General features: G+C 57.3%; 1 protein-coding gene across 1 annotated transcript in view; it reads right to left on the reverse strand.

Moving 5' to 3' along the window:
* Window positions 1-352: 352 nt before the first annotated feature.
* The window catches only part of UBE2QL1 (ubiquitin conjugating enzyme E2 QL1), a 37,553-nt gene continuing 22,476 nt past the window's right edge, over window positions 353-15,429 (reverse strand). Inside the window, exon 2 of the mRNA XM_008248835.4 lies at window positions 353-1,608. Coding sequence (XP_008247057.4) covers window positions 1,477-1,608 — 132 coding nt within the window. The 3' untranslated portion in view covers window positions 353-1,476. The remainder of the gene's footprint in view (window positions 1,609-15,429) is intronic.

Here is a 15,429-nt window from a genome sequence, read left to right on the forward strand (position 1 = left end):
GAGCTGATCCCTGTCCTTTGAGGTCTCTGCAAACCCCTGGACAAAGCACAGGCCACTGGGAAGCCGCAGACCGAGAACCACCTGTAGTCGGCTGGACGCTCGCTCTGGTTTCATAGAGGCAAACACAGCTGGTCTCCTGAGCGCTGCCAAACACCTCCAACTCCCCCTCCTGGCTGCTTCCGGACCGTCCTCACCTACGGGGTACTGCGAGGGCACAGGGTCCTAAGACCCTCTCCTGCACCCGGCTGTCGGACGCTGCCCCTGTGTCCTGTTGGGAACTCAAGTTTCACATACAGGCGCGATACTCTGAGTGGAAGATGGCCCGCAGTGACTGGATTCTTGAGGCAGCGTATCAAGTAATGCATGATTTTATTTAAAATGTGTCCAATCAGGGTTCTCACTGGCAATGACATTTGACCTCTTTCCGCATCATGTTATAAACCGTATGTCCTCATCGCACGGAGTTTCTCAGAAAGTTCCAAGCAACTTAACAGAAGAGACAAACGAAATCGTGGGGGGAGATTAAATAACAGGAAGTGGACATCACAGCACGGGGCTCACGCGACTCGGCCTCGGGACACACAGGGACTTCCGGGCGGAGCAATGGCCCCGGTCATGCAAATCCTCGGAGGATCACGCGCTGTACTTTGGCAGCTCGGGCATTCCCTGTCGCTAGCACTCGGGGACAGGCTGAGGCAGAGGACCCTGCAGGGAATGGGAGGTGGTCTTTGACTTCCAGCGGTGGGGAGAAGACACGAACACAAACGCGCTGTCCTCGGAAAAGCTTGCTCGCACCTGGCTGTCCGCGGCTCTGAGCCCCGGGGCGTGCACCTGGCGTCTGCACCCCTGCCTGCCCGGGAGGCCACAGCAGCCCTGCCTTGTGTCCAGTGGCACTGGCTCCCCTGGGGACAGCAGCACACCACAAAATCAGCACGTGGAGCACGGGTTGTAGAACCCGGCCGTGTTAAATCTGTGTTTTCATGAGCCGAAAGTCAGAGCATGAATGAGGTCCCTATGGACCACGCGCCACGGAAAGACACGATGTTGAGTTACGGTGACCTGCCGGGAAGAGAAAGAGAGAAAGGCGCAGCGAGCGGCCGCCGCTGGCGTGGACCTGGAGCGAGCAAGGGTGGGGCTCCTGCTGGCTCCTGGGAGTGTTGCCATGGAGAGAAGCGAGGGCAATGGGACCGGGCTGGCGGACGGGCGTGCAGGCCGGGAAGCGTCACCACCGCAACTCTGGTTCTGAAGCGACTTGGGGATGCTCACTGGCTCCTAACCGGAGCAGAAGCCCGGCAGCGGCGGCTGCCTCTCTCTCTCTCTGTCAACACGTCTGTCCCTAAATAACTGAAACAGCTCCTTCGCATTCCGGATGCAGTCCTGGCTGGAGTAAAAAAGGATGGAGGATGCGCAGCGTGGAGGAGGAGGTGCCAGGGAGCGGAGGGCGGGCGGCCCCGGCGCGCGGGCAGGGCGCCGGCGTCAGCCGTCAGACACGGGCGGGGTGACCCAGCCGTACTTCTCGTGTGTCTTCACCAGGCTCTTGAAGGTGGCTTCGGCTTCCTTGCGGCTGAAGGACTTTTTGGATTTGCCGGCTTTCCTGCAGATCCGTCCCTGCGGGAGAGGAAAAGCAAAGCCAGGTGAGCTCTTGGCTGGCGCCCCTGTTTGTCCCCGCGTGCCAGGGCCAGCCGGGGTGCGTATCCTTGCACAGCTGACCCGAGCAGAAGTGAGGCAGGAGCCAGGGGCTGGAAAACCTGCCGAGAGTGAGGCAGGGCGCTGGGGTCAAGGGTTCGGGGCGGCTCCCTTCCCAGCCCCCAGCACCAGCTGGGTACAGGTGTGGAGAGCCAGCCCTTGCCCGCGCACCCAAGACCCGCGGAAGGGCCAGCTTGTCTGATGCATTCGGTGGATCCAACTCCTTCCCTCCCACAGAAGATGCCTGTGAGTCTAACAACTCCTGTCTGAGAACAGTGGACAGACACGAGGACGCTGACACAGGGATCTGTGCGCGCGCACACACTTAACTCTCCGTGGATTCCGGGGACCTGTGTCACTGCACGGCCATCTCAAGATGACGCAGGCGTCTCCACAGAGGAGGGCTGTCCTGGCATCCTGAGGGAGGGGCCGGGGTCAGGGCTGGGGCACGGTTGCACCAGCTCAGGGGGAGAGGGCCAGGACCCGGGGCTGCCCCCTCGCAGTGACCACCTGGGCTGTGGGCTGGCCTGAGGGACAGAGGACAGGAAGGAATGGCCCACCTTCAGAGGGCAAGAGGAGGTTCTAGCCCAAGGCAGGGGAACGGAGGCCCGGTCCCATCACAGGCCCACAGGTCTGTGCCCCAAGGCGACCACAGGCAGGACTGGAGAGTCCACCGCCAGCCGGCTAATTTTTGAGTTGATAGTTCTGCAGGGCCTGCGAAGGAGCTTAGGAACATGCAAAGGCCCTTGGCAGAAGAAAGGTTCCCCACCCCTTCGAGACCATGAGAAAGGAGGAGGCAGGTGTCACTGCTGGCCTGACGGTGACCTGGAGGCCCTGGGCAACGTGGTTCATTTGGCATCAGAGGGTCCCGGCAGGTGGATGGCCGTCACGGGCTGCGAGGCTGGGCCTCGGCTGCGTCAGCTTTTAGTCTCACTAGTCCCACCTCAAAGGCTCTCCTTCCTGAAGCTTATCTCCAGAGGTCCCCTGCGGGGCACCCTGGTCCTGTGGGCAGTCACTCACGCGTCACCGCCTGCAGACTCTCCAGCAATGCCCACTTGTCTTCCTGAGCACTCCCTGAGTGTTGTGTGGAGGGGGCAGAAGCACCCCCAAAGACTGGCTGAGTTTTACCTATTGGCAGGTGCACACGCTACAACCGCCTCTCTCCTGCGGCCACGGCTCCTGACAGTTGATTCGCTCTGAACAGGCCTGCTCCACTCCCGACTGTGCTGTTTTTGCCATAGCTCAACTGTGAGTTGACCTGGGAGCAGGCCTCCCGCCCAGTGCTCTCGCACACCACACCACAGCCTCTCTCTTGGGCCAGCAGGGAGGGCAGAAGCTGCCCAGGTCTCTGTGGCCATAGCTGGGCAAGGTTCCCCCATCTCAGCACTCTCTGATAACCCCTGTTAACTCCAGTGGGAAGACAGCTGCACTGGCTGCATGCCCACTGGGCAGGTGGCACCCAACCCACAGAACCTGGGGCTGGGGACCATTTTGCACCTTTAAATTCAGAATTTAACAGATCATTCCCTCATTGCGGGGGGGTCAGAAATCCAGGGTGATGGGGCCCTGCCTCCTCCAGACCCTCTGTGGCTTAGCTTTCCCACGTGCAATCAAGGGCAGTGATGCCCGCTGGGCTCGCGTCAGATGGGCTGCAGTGGCTCAAAGACAACTGGCAGAGAGGACTGAAAGAACCATTTACTGACTTCTAGAAACTTCCCCACGCCTCACCAGGACACGACTCCTGCTTACAATTTTTAACCTCGTACTGGGCTTATGTGGTGTCGAAGGGACTCTCAAGAGCGGATACATTTATCCACATCGTCACCATGGGTTGAGACCAAAGGCCAAAGTCATTCCCTTAAACAAATGCATCTTTGCAGAGATGTGGGCATCAGTCTATGCAGATGCCAAGGGCTGCAGCTTTTGGAAGAGATGCATGCTTAACCATCTCCATCATTCTTCCAACACTGAAGATTCATGGTCTGAGTTGGGAATTCTAAACTAGAAGTAGCTAGGCAAATACTGGCTCATAATAACCTTGGACAATCTATCGCTGCTGGTGTGGACATGCACTTGGCCATTCTTTGTAAAAGTCTCTATTGCTGCAAGAAACAACCAACAAAGCCCAAGGGAACAGGCCCTCTTCTGTGGCCTGTTCTTCCCTGAGAGGGCTACGAAGCCCAGGCCTCGGTCCGCTCAGCAGCCGGAGGGCCAGTGCTCCTGTGTGTAACTCTCCACGTCGGGCTGCAGTCTCGTGTGCCGTGTCTTACACCCACAAGGACAGACCTCCGTCCTCTCAGTCGGCTGTGGAAATACTGCCCAGTGAAAGGCTGGGCTTGAAAGCCACCACGGGCACTGCGGTCGCTGCTGCGTCACCAAGCTGCTTCTGCCGCTGTGTCCTAGAAGGGGGCATCCCACCTCCTGCTGACCAGCCTCATGCACCTGATGACAGGGAAGTGTGGGCAGTCACAGAGGCTGTTCCGGGCCCCCGTCTTGGGATGGGACAGATGCTCCCATCAGACCTCACAGGGAGCTCTGTGGCAACAGCCCTATGTCACCAGTAAGGAAACAGGGGCAAGAAGAGGTGACGAGGTGCTGCCACCACCCAGGTGGGCAGTGGCTGCAGGCCCGGATGCCCGTGCAGAAGTCCCTGGCTTTGGAGGTCATGCTGTGGACCCCACAGACACGGACAGGGCACAGGTTGACCAGGAGGCAAGTGCACTGCTGAGATGGTGGCCGCTCTGGCTCTGCCAACCCTGGATGCACGACCGTCCTCAGCACTGGACCCTGGCTGTCCCCTCTCCAATGCTGGGAGCATACGCCTGCCTCCCAGTGGATACCATAGTCCTGTCAACCATGAGCCTGGCCAGGCCCTGCCCCTGCCCTTGCCCTCATGGCCCGGCACCCGAGCTCCCTCAGGAGATGCACAGGTGTGCCTGCCCCGGTGGGGTGGGGGGGGGGTGGCTTTCTTGCGCATTCCCTGCTCCAAGAGAACAGGCAACTCTGTGCCTCTCATGTCCATGAGATGTAGACCGAAAAGGGAGCGGCTTCTCCGGGTCAAGCCAAGGACGCTGTGCTCCAGTTTCAAGGCTGCAGCCCTGAATTAGCACACAGGAGCCATACCTGCGGGTGGCGGGGCTTTGGTCGAGTGAATGGATGCGTGGATGAGGGAACGAGTGAATGGCATTGGCAGATCCAAGCCCCTTCCGCTTCCCCAGAACCGCAGCCTGGCTTTTTTTTTTCTTTCTTTTTTTTGTTTGACAGGCAGAGTGGACAGAGAGAGAGAGAGAGAGAGAGACAGAGAGAAAGGTCTTCCTTCCATGGGTTCACCCCCCAATGGCCTCTGTGGCCGGCGCACTGTGCTGATCCGATGGCAGGAGCCAGGTGCTTCTCCTGGTCTCCCATGGGGTGCAGGGCCCAAGCACTTGGGCCATCCTCCACTGCACTCCCGGGCCACAGCAGAGAGCTGGCCTGGAAGGGGGGCAACCGGGACAAAATCCGGCGCCCCGACCGGGACTAGAACCTGGTGTGCAGGCGCTGCAGGCGGAGGATTAGCCTATTGAGCCGCGGCGCCGGCCAACAGCCCGGCTTTTGTGGGATGCTCTCATGTCTGCATTATTCTGTCCACCTGCAGGCTCCCCGTCGGCGAACACATTACATGCTGCAGACAGCGCGGCCTCTTCTGTGGCCCTGGCTGCATTTAGGTTTGGGTTCACAGAATTTGCATCTGCAACCCCAAACGGAAGATGACCCTCTTTGCTCCTAACTTAGAAGGGATTTGCAAGAAATGATGATGTTTTCCTACCTAACCTGACCGTGGCTCAGGATCCAGCCCCACCCTCTTCCCTACACACCTGATCTTCCTCAGGGCACCATGCTTCACCTTCTAGGAACTTGTCTCTCTTTAAAAAAGAGCTATTTATTTGAAAGGCAGAATGGCAGAAAGAAAGGGAGAGGGAGAGAGAGAGAATCTTCATTTGCTGGCTCACTCTCCAAGTGGCCACAACAGCCAAGGCTGGGACAGGCTGCCAGGAGTCAGGAACTCTGTTCAGGTCTCCCACACGGGGGGCAAGGGCCCAGGTTCTTGGGCCATCGTCTGCTGCTTCCCAGGCGCATCAGCGGGGAGCTGGATCAGAAGTGGAGCAGCCAGGACTCGAACTTGTGCTCCAAAAGGGGGTGCCAGGATTGCAGGCAGCAGCTCAACCTGCTGTGCCACAACGCTGGCCCCTCGGAACACTTTTTTTTTTTTTTTTTTGACAGGCAGAGTTAGACAGTGAGAGAGAGAGAGTCAGAGAGAAAGGTCTTCCTTCCATTGGTTCACCCTCCAAATGGCCACTACGGCTGGCACACTATGGCCAGCGCTGCGCCGATCCGAAGCCAGGAGCCAGGTGCTTCTTCCTGGTCTCCCATGTGGGTGCAGGGCCCAAGCACTTGGGCCATCCTCCACTGCCTTCCCGGGCCACAGCAGAGAGCTGGCCTGGAAGAGGGGCAACCGGGACTAGAACCTGGGGTGCCGGCGCCGCAGGCGGAGAATTAGCTTAGTGAGCCCTGGCACCGGCCTGTCAGAACACTTTTTGCAAAGGAAGAGAATCAAGGTTCTCCCCCAGTGCTCCAGGAGCTGCTGGCCCACTCATCTTGCCACTTAATTCCCACTGCTGCTCACCTGCCCTGGGGTGCGATTCCTCTCATGCTAACCTGTGGCCGTCCACCTGCTGCACCCTACGACGCACACAGCTGCGTCCACTGGGCAGCCCTGATTGGCGGATGAGGCCTGGGGTCCCCTGCCCCCTTGATGCTGCACCTGACCATGATAAAAGGGCTGCAGCCAAGGGGTAGCTCTGGGGAAGAGGGCAAGCCTCACTCGCCCTGCACGGGAGTGGACAAAGGCCCTGCACGGCTGGGGAGCAGCGGCTGAGATCATGGTGCCTGGAGATGAGAGGGGCTCAAGTCTCCCAGCGTCCCCCATTTCCCACCGCCCAGCCCGCGGCCCTCAGCCCTCGCTGGCAGTGTGTGGCTGACCCTCTGCCCTCCATGCTCAGCTAAGCGGACACCGCTTTGTTTGTTTCAGGACTCCCGTCTCTCAGTGTTGCTGTGGCGACAGTTCTCTTAGCACAGATCACAGTCCTGGCCACGGCTTTGCGGGACACCTTGGAGAAATGAGGGAGGCTGAGAATGTCACCAGAAAATGGGACAGGGATGAGCACCGGGAATTCGTGTGACAGAGAGAGGGCCCACGTTGCTCGCTTAGCCCCTGCAGAGCTTGACAAAATAACCCCCACTTGTTCTGGAAAAGTCGCATCAAAGGGAAGATGGGCTTTTCCCAGGCAGCCGAGGTGAGGTGCTCCTGGTGCTCCACCCCCCGCCCCTGCCATCTTTGCACCTGATGGTGAGTTTCATGGCTCCACTGTTTCCCAAGCCATGGCCTCCTAATGATGGAGACAGTCCACGTCGCACAGTGAGCGCCAGTCTTACAGTGCAAAAGCAAAGTCTGCAGCTTTAACAAACAGGGCTACTGAGGCTTTGTGATGATCGGGAGTCTTGAGATACGGTTTCTGGAAAAAGCTGCGTGTGAAAATGTTACGATTCAGACACAGATAATGTGAAATACAGCCTGTTGTTTAGGACAGGCCGTTGAGCTGCAGCAACACAGCAGTGATGAGACTGCATGGGTGCGTCACCTGCCCGCCTGAGCTTTCCAGAGAGGAACGGCGCTCAGACAGCCAGCAGCCGGGCCGCGGTCCTCGTCCCAGCCAAGGACATGGTGCTGGTGGACCAGGGCCTGCCTTGAGTCAGACGGGTGCCGGGACTCGTGCTTTGGGGACAAGGATGAAGCCTGCCAGGGGAGCCCTGGCACTCAGCCTGACCCCACAGAGCCACATGGATCCCAGCGAGGGTCTCCGTGGTCTCTGGTCCACAGATGCCACGTGTGATGCTGCCATTAATGCCTCAGCCCCACCTCCCACTGGACACGGGGGCCACGCCAGCCACCCTTTCTCCACGTGGATGGTACTGAGAGTTAGCTACTGACTTCCACTCCCTTTTGTGGACAAAGCCCAGCAAACTGCAGTGACCTTTGCCCTGTGGTCTGTGATGCCAGCAAGAGCCCTGCGCCTCGGCCAGGAAGTGACCAGCAGGGACTCCAGCCACAGCTGATTGTGGCTGGGGGAGTGAGGTGGCCTCCGGGAGTCTCAACCATGGCACATCCAGCAGGCTGGCTCCAGCGCAAGGGGTGGGCCCTGGTGGATTTGCCTGGAGTCCTCAGTGTGCTGGAGACCACAAATAGGTCTAACACTCCCGTGTGACTGAGGGGAAGCCGCACTGGGGCCTAGCTCCATCTGTGGGGCCCCACGAGCCAGAATGGGTTCCAGGATTGGGGCAGATGTGTGGCTGGGGTGGGTGCATGGAGGCTGGGGTGGGTGCATGAAGGCTGGGGGTGTGTGCAGGCTGGTGTGGGTGTGTGGAGGCTGGTGTGGGTGTGTGGAGGCTGGGGTGGGTGTGTGCAGGCTGGGGTGAGTGCGTGGAGGCTGGCGTGGGTGTGTGGAGGCTGGCGTGGGTGTGTGGAGGCTGGCGTGGGTGTGTGGAGGCTGGCGTGGGTGTGTGCAGGCTGGGGTAAGTTCGTGGAGGCTGGGGTAAGTTCGTGGAGGCTGGGGTGAGTGCGTGGAGGCTGGGGTGGGTGTGTGGAGGCTGGCGTGGGTGTGTGGAGGCTGGCATGGGGGTATCTGGAAGCTGCCCTGGGATCATGGGGCTGCTGTGGCTGCATGGAGGCTGTGGCAGACGTGGAGAGAGAGTCGGTTCCTGGATGCAGTGGGCACACAGAGGGTGTGGTCGCACGTGGAGGTGAGGGGGGACAGCCCGTGGATGTGTAGGATCAGAAAGTATCAGTCACTGCACCCTGAGGGCTGTGGGTGGCTCACATGGGTGGGGGTGGATGAGCATCCGCCTGCTGTCCTGTCCCCCACCCATAGGGTGGTCTCCTCCCCAGGGACTGCGGCCCCTCACGTGGCCATGGGTCTGCACCCCCAGGCTCAAGCATGATGTCTCCCGTGGAGTGGGCATTCTGGACCCCTGGAGCTGGGGTCGCTGTTTTTCACACGTGCCCCTGCGAATGACCAGTGGTTGTGGGTGGCAACTCCTGTCCACTGAAGACAGCTGCAGGTTGCGTCTGTAAGCACCAACTGCCTTCTCCTGCTCAGCAAGCAAAACGCCAGCAGGCACTGTTGCCCTGACGGCGCCGAACGTGACGGCCAGATGTTAGAGGATGAGCACACGTGCACGTAACGCACTCACGGGGCGCTCTGGTCCCTCTGCAGCACTTTTACAAATACTATTTCCTAAGCCGAGGAGCAGGCACCTGTACCTGGCCCCCAGACTGCTCCCTTCAGGAGGTTCTCACCGAGCAGGACCCAGAGGCGATGGAGCGTGCCCCTTGGGGACACCTAGCCCTCCAGGTGCTGGGAGACTTACCAACCAACCCCCTCACAATGAACTTGAACCAGGCTCAGTGCACTGCCTGAGAAGACCATTTTGGTTGTCCGTGCAGCAGCTTCGAGTGAGGCCCTAGTGGAGGGTCAGGACTGGGCTCCGGCTGCAGACTCTACCCACTGGGAGGGAGAGAAGCCAGGGCCATGTCCAGAAGCCACCTGCTGTCTTGGTTTCCAGTGTCCCAGCATGCTTTGCCCCACTGCACTAGGCACAACGAAGTCAACACAAGCAACCCCAACGCAGGTGACTAAGAAGTGAGATCTCTGATAAAGGGCGCTTTCTGCCGGGTCTCGTGGTAAAACCAGTGCCCGCTGGCAGGGGCCGGCACTGGGAGGCCTGAGCATTCCTGCTCCCTGAGCGCCTGCTGCTCTCACTGGCTGCCAGACTTGCCTCTCCCAACGCAGGCGCCAATCAAGCAGTCGCTTCCGGGGGCCCTGTGGTGTCCCTGCCTCCTCCAGTTCCCTCTCACTCCCACCCCCTCCCCCCCCACCTCCTTTCTAACACGCGAGAGCCCACCTGGCAGGGCGCGACAAGTCCTAGAGAAAGGGGAAGGATCCAAACCTCTGCAGGGTCCTGTGCCGTCATTCCACCCCCAGCTCTGCGCTACGCTGCCAGTGTAGACAAACCCAGAGCACAGCCCTTCTGTCTGCATCAAAGCCTGGGGCAGAGAAGTGGCACGGGGCAGCCAACTCCCGGTGGGCGAGGCAAGTTGGGGTCTTGGTGCAAAGGTGGGGCTCTCTTACCAGGAGAGAGCGTTATGTTTGTGAGCCGGACAGGAAGCTGATTCCAAAGTCGAATTTCCAGTCTCTCGTTGGAGAGCTTAGAAGGCTCAGGGGCTGATTTTGTTTGACCTAATAAAACTGAGGAGAGACTTTCTACAAGCAACTAGGGTGGCTATTATTACTTGTAGGTCATTACTTTGGGTGATGTTCTGATTTTAATTCTCTAATTTGCATAGAAGACCGTTGCAACATGATCTTTGCTTTCTGAGTGCGAATTACAATAAGAGAAAAGGATGCCATCGGTGAGTTTCGCAGCATTGCCGGAAATCTTCAGTTAATACACACTACACAGCAGAATATTGGGAAAGACTGTGCCAGCCTCTGTGCTGAGGACTTTAATTTTGCTCAATCCTCTCCAAGGCAAGGCTGTCACAGCCTCACCTTATGAGGGGGAAACTGAGGCACAGACTGAAAGCACACAAGGTCTCGCAGCTGGTAGGTGGCAGAGCGGGACCTGAACTTGCAAAGCTGGTTCCTGGGTCCTTGCTCCTGGCCCCTTCTCATGACAAGTGACAGCGAGACCCCAGCCTAGGCACCTCCACGCCTATCTTGAGTTCTCAGGTCCCACTGCCTGCATCGCCCACCTGCCGCCTGGAGCTCTGTGGGAGCCCATGCTCACTGAAGAATGAATGATGCATCTTGCGCAGTTGTCACCCCTGGCATTCACGCCTCAGAATTCCAAAGAAAGGATGGCGGCACGCGGTGCCGTCTTCCAGAATGCCTCCCACACGCTATTGCACACACATGGCACCCAGGAGGTCGGCACACTGACAGTTCTACAAAGCATCACATGGAGAATCGAGAGACGCGAGACTCCTCGGTGGCCACGGCCGTACTGGCAGAGCTCCTTGGCAACCGAGCTGCAACCTGGAATCGGAGTCGGACCTTCTGATGCCCGACAGCTCAGGACGCGGTAGCAGCTGTTGGCGCCCAGGACTTCTCGGCACCTTCTCAACGGCTGGGACTTCCCACCCTTACAAGACCGGGAATGCCCCCCACGCTTGTCCTCGTCATAACGAACAACCCAGAAGCCAGTGCCCCGTGCGGGATCAGGAAGCCACGTGAAGTGAGAGATGAGGGCAGTGAGATCCCATGGTCGTGGCAGACATCATTTCAGCATTAGGGGCTCAAGCCTTCGGCCAGCACCCACACTCCGGTCCCAGCTTCCCAGTGAACGTCCTTTACGAAGCGCGCATGCTCAGAACACTGGATTTCCAAAGTGCCACCTTTCAAGGTGACTGACGGTGTCACACGTTAGGCTTGCAGCAACAGCGCTGCAGAGGATCTACCGGGGAGGACGCTGACATAGACATCGCGGAGCAACTTGCTAAGACGGCCCTTTCCCAAGGAATGGAGAAGCTAGCCCTGGGTGGATCTTGCACAGGTATTTTGAACGGCATACAAACAATTTCATGAATTAAGTTTCTTTGCTTTGTTTCTGTGATATGTGTGCTGACTTGTATGATGATCCAAAGATAATAAAAATCATGCCTGCTCTGTCTTTATAGTGGAAGTGGCAAAAACACACGGCTTTGCTCCGGCTCTGTCTGCTCCCTCGTGGGGTGAGGGGTTTTCTGCATCACTGCAATGCATGCAGTGTTCTGTTGCCCTCGTGATGTGCAGATGGTAGAATCACCTGCACAGACAATCTGCAGGTAGAATCGCCTGCACAGACAATCCTAGAAGCTCGGCTGTCTTTGCAGAACTTGAGCTGATAGAGAGCTCCATAAATACCCCATAACTAGCCTTGGGTTTCCTTACACTTCTGTCTCTTTTGCACCCAGACCGTGGCTGTGAGGTGTGGACAGGAAGCTGAAGCGATGGGCATCTGTTCTAGTGGGGGCTGTTTAGAGCTGACGCACTGCCACCCCGTTCTCATCCCCTTTTGCTGTGACCTTGGAGGCACCAACCTGCATCCCACGTGCGTGAAACACACACCTACTGGGCTAAACCATTGGGATTCCAAGGCAGGCAAGATCATCCGTGGAAACTAGGGTTCATCACTCCTGAGTAAAAGGCTTGACAGCTAATTGATAAATTGTCATGATCCAGCAAAGCTAAGATGGTTCTGGAAAGCAAGTACCAAGACAGGGCCCTGGCCTGCTGGGAATTTGACAAGGAAGCCGTATCCCACACACAGTGGAACACTTGTATGGTGCATGAAAGCAGGTGAGCAGGACGGAAGAGAGAATATTTATGTGGGACTGTCATGGAATGAAACAGGCACCACACAGCCGCGGAGAAGGGCCCAGTAGATGGGGCTGGGGGAAGTTGCTCACCGCAGGCAGAGAAATGACGGGAGCTCCCACCCAGCAGCAAGCACCAAGGAGGGGTCCCGGGGCGGACGCTAAATGCAGAGGACGAATCCAGAAAGCCGGCGGGAGAAAGCACAGGTGCACCTCCATCGCTCCCCCACTCGCGGAGGAACGACACTGGACCCTGCGCTGTTCTTTTTGTCCAACCCTTCCCGGGTTTGCTGCCGGCCCCCCTGCCTCCGCAGAGGGGCGGCAACCCCGCCGCTTTCCCCGCTTCCACGGAGGAGCGGCACACCGCCGGCCGGCTCTCTCGGGGGTTCCTCAGATGTTCCTGGTGCATGTTGTCTCTCTCCTCCTTTATAGTCCTCTTCCACCAATCCCAACTCTGCTGCCCACATGCCAAGCATGCTGCTCTCCTCCAATCAGGAGCAGGATCAGCTCCTGCAGCTTGTTAGTTGAATTGGCGAGGCAGCTGTGTGGAAGTTGTTTGCTCTCTCTCAGCGCCATATTGTGGGAGATCAGATGCATAGAATTAGTCTTAGCAATTCCGGTAATTTAGTCTAGTCTCAGTTGCTCCCCACACACCTCTGTGTGGGGACGATCAGAAAACGGCCGAAAACAACGACTTCCAAATCAGGAAGGTTTTGTTCTGTTTTGTTTTGTTTTGTTTTGTCCTAGTGAAGATGAGAAAGGGAAGGGACAAGAAGGAGAAAACTCTGGGAGCAGGAACTTGACATTTCTAAAACCCACACAGGGAACTGTTCTCTGCAGAACCGAATTCCTGAAAATCGACAGGAAAAAGCCAAGCATTGTAATGCAGGGAGATGAGTTGAACTGGACGTTTGAAGAAGAGAAAATTGGGGGCCGGCGCCGAGGCTCACTTGGTTAATCCTCTGTCTGGGGTGCTGGCATCCCATATGGGCACTGGGTTCTGGTCCCGGTTGCTCCTCTTCCAGTCCAGCTCTCTGCTGTGGCCTGGGAGTGCAGTGGAGGATGGCCCAAGTGCTTGGGCCCTGCACCCCATGGGAGACCAGGAAGAAGCACCTGGCTCCTGGCTCCAGATCAGCACAGCGCCGGCCATAGCGGCCATTTGGGGAGTGAACCAACGGAAGGAAGACCTTTCTCTCTGCCTCCCTCTCTCACTGTCTAGAACTCTAAACAGCAACTAATGCACATTAAAACAAGGCTATGCATGGAGTATTTATGGAGCTCTCTAACAGGTCCAGTTCTTCAAACAGAGCTGGGCCTTCAGGATTTTCTGACAGGCGATTCTATCATCTACAAGAAGTTCAAGGAGTGAGTGGGCTTTTAGTTTCCTGGTGACCTGTGTCCTGCCTCAGAACGCCTGGCTTTGTTCTTGACTCCAACTCCTGAACTCCACTTCCTGCTAACGCCGACCCTGGGAGGCAGCAGCAGTGGCTCAAGCAGTTGGGTTCCTGCCGTGCAAGTGGCAGGCCTGCATTGAGTTTCCAGCTCCTGGTTCCAAATCAGGCTCGGCCGTTACGGACACCACGGGATGGAAGCTCTTCCTCTCTGTGTCTTTGTCTCTGTGCCTCTCAAATTAAAAAAAAAGCTTATGGAAAACAAAAAATGGAATTGAAGAAAGTTTATTTTGGTGCAAAATTCTTTGATGTCCAAGTATAATTTTTCATAACGTTGTCCTTGAACTTGTTAATGATGCCTCCTATGTTTATATTTCAGATTTTTGCTTGCACCCAAGTGAACTCTAAAGATTGCAAATGTGTGCAGATTGGTGGGCAGGGCCTCCGTGCATGCAGGCCGGAGGCTTGCATGCGTGTTTTGAAGACCTGCTGTGGACTTGAGCTACTGTGTTTGTGTGACAACAGGGAGATGGGGCGTTCTGGGGCTCCCGGCGAGGGAAGCGATGAGCAGAATGTGTCTGACCTCATCAAGAAGCAGGTGTGCTGCTCACGGGACCCAGTGCCGGGTGTCTTAACCAAGACTCAGAGCGTGGCACAGGTACAAGACCATCCCTCCAGCGAAAGGCCCACACGCGCAGAGTGACAAGCTGTGTGTGCTACCAGGTGGCTGCCCACATCAGAACACCTGGAGGAACCCGGCGGGCTCTCCTGGGCGGGAAGAGCCCTGCACAGACCACCATGAGTGCTGCTCATCAACTCTGCTGCACCCGATTCACACCCGCAGTCGCAGTCATGACGCGAGTCGGCTTTATTTCAATTTATCTACAGACGCTTCCTACGCCTTTGGGAAGTCTGATCGTTTAGTCTTCACAGTAACAGGTTAGGACATGTTATGTAAAGATGATGTCACTCAATGGGGCCGGTGCTATGGCATAGTGGGGAAGGCCACCCCCTTCAGTGCCGGCATCCCATGTGGTCGCCAGTTCGAATCCCGGCTGCCCCATTTCTGATCCAGCTCTCTGCTGTGGCCTGGGAAAGCAGGAGAAGATGGCCTGAGTGCTTGGGCCCCTGCACCTGCGTGGGAGTCCTGAAAGAAGCTCCTGGTTTTGGATCCACTCAGCACCAGCCATTGTGGTCATTGTGGTCATTTGGGGAGTGAACCAGCAGATGGAAGACCTCTCTCTCTCTCATTTGGGGAGTGAACCAGCAGATGGAAGACCTCTCTGTCTCCCCCCCACCCCCTGCTTTTCTGCAACTCTGCCTTTCAATAAATAAATAAACCTTTGAAAAAAAAAAAGATGACACTCATTGGGGCCAGTGCTGAGGCACAGAAGCCGCCATCAGTGACAGCGGCATCCCACATGGGCGCTGGTTCGAGTCTCGGCTGCTCCACTTCTGATCCATCTCCCTGCTAATGCTCCTGGGAAAGCAGCAAAAGATGGCCCAAGTGCTTGGGCCCCTGCACCCATGTGAGAGACCTGGATGAAGCTCCTGGCTCCTGGCTTTGTCCTGGCTCTGTCCTGGCAGTTGAGACCATTTAGTGTATGAACCAGTGGATGGAAGATCTCTCTCTGTCTCTCTCTCTGTAACTCTGATTTTCAATTAAATAAAACTTTATTTTTTAAAAAGAAGATCTCACTCACAGGTCATCTGTGTTGGACACCTCTAAGTGGCCCGGTGGTCACAGATCCCTGTGGGATACCATACTCCCGTGTGGGCAGGACCAGAGAACAGACGGGGCACTGGGTGTCCCTTCTGAGACAGAGGGGGTGTTCTCCATTTTAGCTGCTCCTGCCATTCTCTCACAGTCTCACTCGGGAGGGAGCAGCCGCCCTGCTGTGA

The sequence above is a fragment of the Oryctolagus cuniculus genome, chromosome 14 (genome assembly GCF_051225735.1).
Source record: "Oryctolagus cuniculus isolate XC-2025 breed Fujian yellow rabbit chromosome 14, ASM5122573v1, whole genome shotgun sequence".
Lineage (NCBI taxonomy): Eukaryota > Metazoa > Chordata > Mammalia > Lagomorpha > Leporidae > Oryctolagus > Oryctolagus cuniculus.